The sequence below is a fragment of the Pan troglodytes genome, chromosome 20 (assembly GCF_028858775.2).
Source record: "Pan troglodytes isolate AG18354 chromosome 20, NHGRI_mPanTro3-v2.0_pri, whole genome shotgun sequence".
Classification (NCBI taxonomy): Eukaryota; Metazoa; Chordata; class Mammalia; order Primates; family Hominidae; genus Pan; species Pan troglodytes.
The window spans coordinates 3,886,047-3,897,951 of record NC_072418.2 but is presented as its reverse complement, the minus strand read 5'-3'; the positions used below and the strand labels follow the sequence as shown (position 1 = coordinate 3,897,951).

General features: G+C 54.8%; 1 protein-coding gene across 1 annotated transcript; it reads left to right on the top strand.

Annotated features, from left to right (window-relative positions):
• On the top strand, positions 1-7,532 carry UQCR11 (ubiquinol-cytochrome c reductase, complex III subunit XI). Its single transcript, XM_001148727.7, has 3 exons — positions 1-208; positions 6,004-6,152; positions 7,365-7,532. The coding sequence occupies exons 1-2, from the start codon at positions 159-161 to the stop codon at positions 6,122-6,124; spliced, it is 171 nt and encodes a 56-aa protein (XP_001148727.1). The 5' UTR covers positions 1-158; the 3' UTR covers positions 6,125-6,152; positions 7,365-7,532.
• Positions 7,533-11,905: the final 4,373 nt, after the last annotated feature.

Genomic DNA, 11,905 nt, shown 5'->3' with positions numbered 1-11,905 from the left:
TACTGTAAGTGGCTTCCGGGTCTGTGCGCACAGTGGCGGATGATGTTTTTTTTTCCTTCCCCCCCGCCCTCCCCGCGCGCGTGCGCGCCGCGGCCGCGCCTGCGCAGTGTAGCCGGGTCAGCTGGACAGGGTCATCCTGAGGGTGCGACGCCGCCGCGATGGTGACCCGGTTCCTGGGCCCACGCTACCGGGAGCTGGTCAAGAACTGGTGAGGACGCCGACTCGCGGCCCCATCCGCGCTCCCGCCTCGGCCCAGCCCCGCGCCGCTGCGTTCCGTATTTGTGCGCGTTTCCGGGGGCCGGGCCGGGCCCAGGTCCCTTGTTGTGCCCGGTGACAGAGGGGGAAACTGAGGCAGAGAGGCGGAGCGGCGCGTCCCGGCGTGAACGGGACGTGACGGACCCAAGGCCAAACCCCAGCTTGCCCGGCTCCGCGGCTAGGCCGCTCCAAGCCTCAGTTTCCCCATCTCTACCGGGGGATCCGAATGGTGACCCCCTGGACGGAAACGCCCAGAAGGTGCCGAGTCCCGATCCCCAGCCCAGCACTCGCGGCATCTTCGGCCTTTGCCACTATTTTGGTTTTTATGATTTTTAACAAGGAGCGTGAAAGCTTCAGCTGCGCCTGAGCCCACGTGGGCAGCGGGAAGGCATAGGGGTGGCCCCCATAGAAGCCGGGCTGGGGGTGGCCTCCGTAGGGTTGTCTGGTGTTTCCACGTGGGGTGCTAAGAAGCAAGGCCTTGCTGGGTGCGGTGGCTCCCGCCTGTGATCCTAGCGCTTTAGGAGGCCGAGGCAGGTGGATCACCTGAGGTCAGGAGTTCGAGACCAGCCTGGCCAACATGGTGAAACCCGCGTCTCTACTAAAAATGCAAAAATTAGCCAGGCGTGGTGGCGGGTGCCTCTAATCCCAGCTACTCGGGAGGCTGAGGAAGGAGAATCGCTTGAACCCGGGAGGAGGAGGTTGCAGTGAGCTGAGATTGCGCCATTGCACTCCAGCCTGGGTGACAGAATGAGACTGTGTCCCAAAAAGAGAAAAGAAAAAAAAAGCAGCAAGGTCTTAGCCGGGTGCAGTGGCTCCGGCCTGTGATCCCAGTGCTTTGGGAGGCCCAGGCAGGAGAATCACTTGAGCCTGGGAGTTCAAGACCATCCTGGACAACACAATGAAACCCCATCTCTACAAAACAAAAAATTATCAGGGCATGGTGGCACCTGTCTGTAGTCCCAGCTACTGGGGAGGCTAAGGTGGGAGGATCGTTTGAGCCTGGGAATTTGAGACCAGCCTGGGCAACACAGCAAGACCTTATCTCTACAAAAAAATTTAGAGCTGCTGGGCGCAGTGGCTCACGCCTGTAATCCCAACACTTTGGGAGGCCGAGGCGGGCAAATCACCCGAGGTCAGGAGTTTGAGACCAACCTGACCAACATGGAGAAACCCCGTCTCTACTGAAAATACAAAATTAGCCAAGTATGGTGGCACGTGCCTGTAATCCCAGCTACTTGGGAGGCTGAGGCAGGAGAATCGCTCAAACCCGGGAGGTGGAGGTTGTGGTGAGCTGAGATTGTGCCATTGCATTCCAGCCTGAGCAACAAGAGCGAAACTCCGTTTCTAAAAAAGAAAAAAGCAAAGGCTTATGATTGGCAGTGTGTCCGGAAGCCAGAACATACTTCCTCCATCCCAGACTGGGGGACAGGTCGGGGACAGGGTCTGCACGGTGGAGCTGACTGGGACCTTCAAGTGGAACGTGATGGTGCCGGTGGCGTTTTACAGCGTGGGTAACTCAGGCCTGGGATGAGGAAGCCTGCTCCTAGCTGAGAACCCAGTGGCCCATGGTAGCCAATGCAGCCCCTCCCGGGTGCAGCAGGTCTGCTTCTTCTGTGTTCAGTCACAGCGGGGACCACCCGTCATCCGTGCTTTCATCCAACAGCAAGCATTTATTTATTTATTTATTCATTTATTTATTTAGGGACGGAGTCTTGCTCTGTCGCCCCGGCTGGAGTGCAGTGGCGCAATCTCGGCTCACTGCAAGCTCCGCCTCCCGGGTTCACGCCATTCTCCTGCCTCAGCCTCCCAAGTAGCTGGGACTACAGGTGTCCACCACCACGCCCGGCTAATTTTTTTTGTATTTTTTAGTGGAGACGGGGTTTCACTGTGTTAGCCAGGATGGTCTCGATCTTCTGACCTCGTGATCCACCTGCCGTGGCCTCCCAAAGTTCTGGGATTACAGGCATGAGCCACCGCGCCCAGCCCAACATTTATTGAGCACCTACTATGTGTTAGGGACACGCCAATAGACCGAACCCTTGTGGGCGGACATTCTGGTTGGTGGGCAAGGAAAGGTAAAGAAACGAGACCTGTGGTGTGGGGCTGACCTAAAATAACGAAGCGGGAGAGGAAGGGGTGCAGACACCTGCGTGCGAGGGGCCGTGCAGGGCTGTGCCACCAGGCAGTGGCTTTGGGAGGCTAGGGAGCGGGTCTCATCCCCAGGAGGCACTGTGGGGTTGTGTCTCAGAGTCTCAGACTTAGGACTGAGAGGGCCACAGTTCACCAGCTGGGGACCCTGCAGCCCACACCCCTTCTAGGCCCTGCTGGGGCTTGCTTTGAGGAAGGGGTTGTCGTGGCGACGAGGTCGTTGGTCAGTGTGGTCATGGTCTGTACGTCCTTCCTCAGTGGCTAGTGGAAATCAGGTTTTGTGGGCTCTTCCCACACTGTCCAAATCCACAGGGTCCTACATGGGGTGACCAGGATGATAGGGGAGGCGGAGGCCGGCCCACTGGGCATATTTATGAGCAGGCTTCTCTGGTGATTAATAATCCAGGGCTGGGCGCAGTGGCTCACGCCTGTAATCCCAGAACCTTGAGAGGCTGAGGTGGGTGGATCCCTCGAGGTCAGGAGTTCGAGAAGAGCCTGGCCAACAAGGTGAAACCCTGTCTCTACTAAAAATACAAAAATTAGTCGGGCGTGGTAGTGGACACCTGTAATCCCAGCTTCATGGGAGGCTGAGACAGGAGAATCACTTGAACCTGGGAGGCGGGGGTTGCCGTGAGCTGAGATTGCGTCATTGCACTCCAGCCTGGGTGACAGAGCGAGATTCTATCTCAAAATAAATAATAAGTAAATAAATAAATAAATAAATAAATAACTTATCCAGAATGCCATCAAGACACACGTGCAAATATTCCTGCCCTGTTGGTGGCATCTGCCTCCGAGCCAGGTTCCAGGAGCAGCTGTGCGTGCCCCCAGCTGGTGAGCGGGCACCTGGCCTGCACTTGGAGAGTCTCTGGTGAGGCCCCCTGGGGCAATGTGGGCAGGGTTTCTTCATCCGCCTCCAGGAGGAGCACCCCTTACCGCCCCAACATCCCAGCTGTGTGATTCGCTGTGATCCAGGGAGGTGAATCGGATTTTTTTTTTTTCTTCTGAGACAGAGTCTCACTGTCGCCCAAGCTAGAGTGCAGTGGCACGATCTCGGCTCACTGCAACCTCCACCTACAGAGTTCAAGTGATTCTCCCGCCTCAGCCTCCCCAGTAGCTGGGACTACAGGTGCGCACCACCACACCGGGCTAGTTTTTATATTTTTAGTAGAGATGAGGTTTCACCATGTTGGCCAGGCTGGTCTAGAATTCCTGACCTCAGGTGATCCACCCGCCTCGGCCTCCCGAAGTGCTGGGATTACAGGTGTGAACCGCTGCACCCCGCCCGGAATTGAATTTTAATTTCAGCCCTCTGTTGGCCAGCAGTGGGACCTGCAATTGTTATCTAGTGCTGTGTGCATAAGAAATGGTCTCCCAAAATTAGCCGCTTAAACTAGCAAACACTCCTTATCTCACAGTTTCAGTGGGTGCACTGAGTCGACTCCTCAGGCTCTCTTGTGAGGCTGCAGTCTCATCCGAGGGTGTGACCAGGCAGATCCGTTTCCACGATCACTCACGGGGTTGTTGGCTGGATTCATTTCTTTCTTCCTTTTTTTTTTTGAGACGGTGTCTCGCTCTGTCACCAGGCTGGAGTACAATGGCATGATCTAAGCTCACTGCAAGCTCCGCCTCCCGGGTTCATGCCATTCTCCTGCCTCAGCCTCCCAAGTAGCTGGGACTACAGGCGCCCGCCACCTCGCCTGGCTAATTTTTTAATATTTTTAGTAGAATGGGGTTTCACCATGTTAGCCAGGATGGTCCCTATCTCCTGACCTCATGATCCGCCCACCTCACCCTCCCAAAGTGCTGGGATTACAGGCGTGAGCCACCATGCCCGGCCCTCATTTCCTTCTTAGCTGGAGGCTGCCGTCAGTTCTCTGCCACTTGGGTCCCTTCATAGGGCATCTCACAGCATGGCAGCTGGCTTCTCCAGAGGCAGCTAGAGGTTGCGCAAAGGTGCCCAGGATGGAAGCCAGTCTTTTTCTTTTTTTTTTTTTTTTTTGAGACGGAGTCTCACTTTGTCACCCAGGCTAGAGAGCAATGGTGCAATCTTGGCTCACTGCAACCTCCACCTCCTGGGTTCAAGCCATTCTTCCGCCTCAGCCTCCCAAGTAGCTGGGATTACAGGCATCCACCACCATGCCCGGCTAATTTTTGTATTTTTAGTAGAGACGGGGTTTCACCATGTTTCCCAGGCTGGTCTTGAACTCCTGACCTCAGGTGATCTGCCCGCCTCAGCCTCTCAAAGTGCTGGGATTACAGGCGTGAGCCACCACGCCCAGCCTCTTTTTCTTTTTTAATTTTTTTTGAGATATGGTCTCATATTTACCCAGGCTGGAAGGCAGTTGGTGTAGCCACAGTTCACTGCAGCCTCTGCTTCCTGGGCTCAAGAGATCCTCCTGCCCCAGCTTTCCTAGTAGCTGGGACTACTGGCATGTGCCACCACACCCGGCTAATTTTTCTTAATTTTGTGTAGAGATGGGGTCTCACTCTGTTGTCTAGGCTGGTCTCAAACTCCTAGGCTCAAGTGAGCCTCCTGCCTCAACCTCCCAAAGTGCTGGGATTCCCCTTGTGAGCCTCCGTGCCTGAAGCCAGTCTTTTGTCACTTGACCTCGGCAGTGAGGCCCCATTGCTCATGCTGCGTTCTACGCATTAGAAGCCTGTGCCCGGCCGGGCGCGGCGGCTCACGCCTGTAATCCCAGCACTTTGGGAGGCCGAGGCGGGCGGATCACGAGGTCAGGAGATCGAGACCATCCTGGCTAACACGGTGAAACCCCATCTCTACTAAAAATGCAAAAAAATTAGCCGGGCGCAGTGACGGGCGCCTGTGGTCCCAGCTACTCAGGAGGCTGAGGCAGGAGAAAGGCGTGAACCCCGGAGGCGGAGCTTGCAATGAGCTGAGATCCCACCACTGCACTCCAGAGCCTGGGCAACACAGCGAGACTCCATCTCAAAAAAAAAAAAAAAAAAGAAGTCTGTGCCCAAGTTTGTACTGTGCGAGGGCGTAAACGCCAGCAGGCGGGCTTGCTGGTCCTTCCTAGAATCTGCTGGGCCTTCCTAGAATCTGCTGGGCCCAGGCAACTCAGGGGAGCTCTCACAGCACGTGCCGTGGTGGGCAAGAGCGTGAGCTTGGAACCGGAGGCCTCGATCCTCGCCAGCTGTGTGGCCTCAGGTGAGGGCCTCGCCCTGTCTGTTGTTTGGTGTCCTCGCCTGGGAACAGGGACTGTGATGGCGGCACCTGCCTGAGTCCTGCAGCTGTGGCAGGGATGGATGAATTTCTGCAGACTGCAGCAGACTGGACCCATCATCATGGTGGTTGCAAACTTACAAACACCTACACATGCCCCAGGCCCAGCCTCCCCCCCAGCTCCACTCTCACCCCAGCAGCCCCTTGAGCAGTTACTGGCTTCCCGAGAGCCGGCAGCATGGGCAGGGCCTGTGCTGCTGGTGCCAGCCCTCAGGGCTCACAGCACTGGGCGGGTGCAGGTGCCAGGCCTGCACCTCAGCCATCACCGCTCAGGACGGGGGGCCGGGGTGGGCAGGAGAGGGTCTTGGAGAAAGGGTCCAGAGCAGGCCTGACCATCCCCTCTCTTCTCGCAGGGTCCCGACGGCCTACACATGGGGCGCTGTGGGCGCCGTGGGGCTGGTGTGGGCCACCGATTGGCGGCTGATCCTGGACTGGGTACCTTACATCAATGGCAAGTTTAAGAAGGATAATTAATTACACAAACCCTTCACAGACTGCTCTGGTAAGTTTCAGTGGGCTGCGGTGGGTGGACTGCATGATGGCCGCCGAAGAGTGGGTTCTCCAGGCTCCCAGAGCCGGGGCGGCAGCCCTCACTGCTCCCCCTGGAGAGGCCTGCATTCGAGAGTGGGGCCCTGGGTGCCCTTTCTGGCATCTCCGGCCCACGGGCACAGAACTGTCCGCCCCGCAGCCTTGGGTTGTGTGATTGGGGCGTGGGCCTTGCCCTCTCTCTGGACAATCCCAGTTAGTCTTTGAGGCAGACCCTGCTTCCATCTCAGTGGGCACTCCAGCCTGAACTGGGTGGGGGCCCATGTTACAGACAGATGGGGAAGGTGGAGGCTGGCCCACGGTGGCTGGACACCCCATGAGCTCTTGGAAGCGCCTGTGAGGCCCTGGACGCATCCACGTGTTTCTCCAGCATGCCAGCTGCCCTCTTAACCACAGTGCCTGTGGCATCTGCCCAGTGCCCACATGACAGTCCCACGTGGCCGTGCTCTTACACCCCCATTTTCCAGGTGCTGGCCTGAGGCCTGAGGCCATGCCACTGTTTGAACCTGGGCCTCAGAGCCCTGCTCCGGTCTGTGTTCCTCCCTACTGCGTGGAGCCCGGGGCCTGTGCTGCATTGGTGTTCCTGCCAGGCTGCTGTCCTGGGCCACTTCTGCAGCCAGCTTCATATGGAAGGGACATTTCTTTTTTTTTTTTTTCTTTTTTTTTGAGACGGAGTCTCGCTCTGTTGCCAGACTGGAATACGGTGGCGCGATCTCAGCTCACTGCACCCTCTGCCTTCCGGGTTCAAGCGATTTTTGTGCCTCAGTCTCCCAAGTAGCTGGGACTACAGGTGCCCACCACTACACGCAGCTAATTTTTTTTTTTTTTTTTTTTTTTTTGAGACAGAGTTTGGCTCTTGTTGCCCAGGCTGGAGTGCAATGGTGCGATCTTGGCGCACTGCAACCTCCACCTCCCGGGTTCAAGCGATTCTCCTACCTCGGCCTCCCAAGTAGCTGGGATTACAGGCATCTGCCACCACACCAGGCTAATTCTGTATTTTTAGCAGAGATGGGGTTTCTCCATGTTAATCAAGCTGGTCTCAAACTCCTGACCTCAGGTGATGCGCCCGCCTCGGCCTCCCAAAGTGCTGGGATTAGAGGCGTGAGCCACTGCACCCAGCCTGGAAGGGACACTTCTACTCACCCTGCCTCGTCTGCTCTCCCTCCAGGTGCCTGGTGGCGCCAGCTCCTCCCACCTCAGCACCTGCTGCATCTGGAGCAGCCCAAGCCTCAGGATGGACGAGAGGAAACCCACAGCTCAGCTTCAGGCTTCTTATGTTTCTGAAAACAGCTTGGATATTTTAATGCACGTTGCATTAAACCTCACTGAAACCTGCTCCGTGCCCGGATGTTGATCATGCTGGTGGCTTGGTTACTGTGACTGTAGCTGGAGTGGCACAGGTGACCCAGGCATCCTTTCAGCTCCAGAATGTTGCAAGTCTAGGAGAGTTTTCCAATGGCTGACAGAAACTGCTTATTTAAAATGTTTCATAAGTAATATCTGCAGTATGTTTATCCGTTGCTGCCTTAACAAGTTACCCCACACGTAGTGGCTTAAAGCAACGAACATTCACTATCTCACAGTCTGTGTCAGTCAGGGATTTGGGAGTGATGTATCTGGGTGGTTGTGGCCCAGAGTCTCTCATGAGGTTGCAGTTAAGACATCAGCCAAGGCCACTTTGTCTGAGGAAGGCTCAACTGGGGCTGGAGCCACTTCCAAGCCAGTGCCCTCACGTGGCTGTCGGTGACAGCCACAGTTCCTTCCCATGGGGGCCCCTACACGAAGCTGCTTGAGCATCCTCACGGCATGGCCTCTGCCTTCCCCAGAGCAGGTGAACCAAGGGAGAGGAAGGAGAAAGCCACAGTGCTTCTATGAGCCACCCTGAGAAGTCTCACGTGATCACTTCCGCCACAGCCTGTTTATCAGAAACAGTCCCAGCCCGAGTCCCAGCCCACGTGCAGAGGGAGGAGAATGAGGTTCTGTGTTTTGAAGGGAAGAATATCAGAATTGGTAGACATTTCAAACTGTCACATTAGGGGTACAAAAATGAACAGGCTGGGAGCGGTGGCTCATGCCTACAATCCCAACACTTTGGGAGGCTGAGGAAGGGGCATCACTTGAACCAGTTCAGTACTAACCTGGGCAACAAAGAGGCCCCTGTCTCTGATAAAAAGAAAAAAAATGAAAAAATAAAAATGAACAGGTATTAAAAGAGAATATGGTACAAAGTCACACTCCCTGATACAGCTGCCCAGTTTTTTCCAGCTCTTGCCAATCTCTGAGCCGACATTGCACCACTGCACTCTAGCTTGGGCAACAGAGTGAGACTCAAAAAAAAAAAAATCCTAGACATACTGTCTGCATACGTAAGTGTGTTGATGGAAATAGCTATTATATCAGTCTGCTAGGGCTGCCATAACAAAACACCACAGATTTTGCATGGCTCAACCAACAGAAATTTATTTTACTTATTCTTTTTTAAAAGACAGTCTTGCTCTATCGCCCAGGCTGGAGTGCCGTGGCACGCTCTTGGCTCACTGCAACCTCCGCCTCCTGGGTTCAAGCGATTCTCCTGCCTCAGCCTCCCAAAGTGCTGGGATTAACAGCTGTGAGCCACTGCACCAAGCCTATTTATTTATTTATTTTTGGAGATGGAGTCTTACTGTGTCACCCAGGTTGGAGTGCAGTGGCATGATCTTGGCTCACTGCAACCTCTGCCTTCAGGGTTCAAGCGATTCTTCTGCCTCAGCCTCCCGAGTAGCTGGGATTACAGGTGCCTGCCACCACGCCCTGCTAATTTTTGTATTTTTAGTAGAGATGGGGTTTTGCCATGTTGGCCAGGCTAGTCTTGAAATGACCTCAGGTGATCTGCCCACCTCGGCCTCCCAAATTGCTGGGATTACAGGCGGGAGCCACTGTGCCCGGCCAGATTTTGTTCTGATTTTTAAAAAAACATTGGCCAGGGGTCTGTGCGTGGTGGCTCACGCACCACTGCACTCCAGCCTGGGTGACAGAGCCAGACTGTCTCAAAAAATATATAAAAATTAAAAAAAAAAATTGTCTGCAGGCTAAGTGTAGTGGCCCACACCTGTAATCCCAGCACTTTGGGAGGCCACGGTGAGAGGATTGCTGGAGCCCAGAAGTTTGAGGCTGTGGTGAGCCGTGATTGTGCCACTGCACTCCAGACTGGGTGGCAGAGTGAGACCCTGTCTCAAAAAAGAAATTGTGTGACTTGAGCCCTGCATCTGTAGGTTACCAGACCCCAGTAGCAGTGAGCTTCCCCTGCCTATTTCTGTATCTGCTGTCCTGGTACTTAAGTCCCAGAAGGGAAGGCAGAGACTTCAGCATGGTGGCACTGAGGCCCTCGCCAGCCCAGGAGGTGACAGGAGCCAGCCTGGCGGATGGGGTCCTGTGTTTGTTGCCACAGTGAGTCACTGGACTGCACTGTAAAGAGGAGCAGTCTCGTGGTCCCATCAGCCATTTATTCAGTCATTTATTTCTACCAGCATCCACTCGAGGACATTTTTTCTTTTTTTTTTTTTTTTTGAGACAGAGTCTCGATCTGTCGCCCAGGCTGGAGTGCAGTGGCGCGATCTCAGCTCACTGCAACCTCTGCCTCCCAGGTTCAAGCGATTCTCCTGCCTCAGCCTCCCGAGTAGCTGGGACTACAGGCGCCCGCCACCAAGCCCAGCTAATTTTTTGTATTTTTTAGTAGACACGGGGTTTCACCGTGTTAGCCAGGATGGTCTCTATCTCCTGACCTCGTGATCCACCCGCCTCGGCCTCCCAAAGTGCTGGGATTACAGGCATGAGCCACCACACCCGGCCTTGATGACATTTTTTCTACAGACTATAAATCCTTTATAAACTTTAATTTTGTTGCTCAAGTTTTCCTCTGGCCATCGTGACCCCTTCCAAATGGGCTCCTGTGTGCACATGATATGTCCCGGGTCATTTTTTTTTGTTATTGAGGTGAAATTCACATAACATAAAATTAACCATTTTCAGGTGTGCAATGGAGTGTTTTAATACATTCACACTGGTATGCAGCCACCGCGCCCAGCCTGGAATTGGCCATTTTAAAGACTATTTTATTGACTTACTTTAGACAAGGTCTCGCTCTACCACCCAGGCTGGAGTGCATTGTCACAATCATAGCACAATTTTAAAAATAATCTTGGCCGGGCGCGGTGGCTCACGCCTATAATCCCAGGACTTTGGGAGGCCAAGGCAGGCGGATCACCTGAGGTCGGGAGTTTGAGACCAGCCTGACCAACATGGAGAAACCCCGTCTCCACTAAAAATACAAAATTAGCCGGGCATGGTGGCGGGTGCCACCATAATAATCATCTCCCTTGCCTGGGGGCAGGCCTTGCACTGGCTGCCCTAGTCAAGTAATCCCAGCTACTTGGAAGGCTGAGGCAGGAGAATCCTTGAACTCGGGAGGCGGAGGCTGCAGTGAGCCGAGATCGCGCCACTGCACTCCAGCCTGAGCAACAAGAGCGAAACTCTGTCTCAAAAAAAAAAAAAAACAAATAATTAAATTAAAAAAATAATAATAATCTCCTAGCCGGGCGTGGTGGCTCGCGCCTGTGATCCCAGCACTTTGGGAGGCTGAGGCAGGCACATTGCTTGAGCTCAGGAGGTTACAGTGAGCCAAGATCACGCCACTGCACTCCAGCCTAGGCAACAAAGTGAAACCCTGTCTCAAAACATAATTATCATCTCCCTTGCATGGCGGCAGGCCTTGCGCTGGCTGCCCTAGTCAGGTACCACGGCTGGTTCTGGGGTGTAACTGCCTGGCTTTGAGTCCACGGCATAGACTTTCCTGTCTCCTTGGGAGCACTGATTCTTCCATGGCAGCCCAATGCTATGCAGCCTCGGTCTCAGGCCAGTAACCAGCTCCTGAGCTTCTCGGGAGACAGAGCTGGCTGTCTCACACCTCACCTCACCTCACGACGAGGTGGGGTGAGCGGGGCATCCGACCCTCATCCACCCATCCATCCTGATTTATTCAGTGCTTCTGTGGTCAGCACAACATCCCGAAAATGTGCCCGTTCCGTCGGCCGCTGTGGCTCACACCTGGAACCCCAGCACTTAGGGAGGCCGAGGTGGGCGGATCACTTGAGGTCAGGAGTTCGAAACCAGCTGGCCAACAAGGTCAAATCCCATCTCTTCTAAAAATTCAAAAAAATTAGCCGGGCACGGTGGTGGGCGCCTGTAGTCCCAGCTACTCGGGAGGCTGAGGCAGGAGAATTGCTTGAACCCGGGAGGTGGAGGTTGCAGTGAGCCGAGATCACGCCATTGCACTCGAGCCCGGGCAACAGAGCGAGACTCTGTCTCCATCAGTCAATCAATCAATCAATAAATGAATGTGCCTGTCCTACTCCCTGGAACCTGCAGCTAAAGGGACTTTGAAAATGGGATGAGATCTTCAGATGGGAAAGCATCCCAGATCGGGTGGACCCAATGTCAACAAAAGAGTCCTTAGAACCAGGACAGTTTCTCCAGCTGGAGGCAGGGGAGCACAGCAGCTAGACTCAGTCCTTGAACACCTGTGCAGGCCTGCCCAGCCCTAGCCTTGGGAGCGGACGCTGTCAGGGGGAACTGATGGGGGGCAGCCCACCCGTTTCCATTTCAGGATCCCTCTGGCTGGCTGGGGAAGGGGTTAAGGGGAGACAACAGGGGGTGGGCGATTCCGCAGGAAGG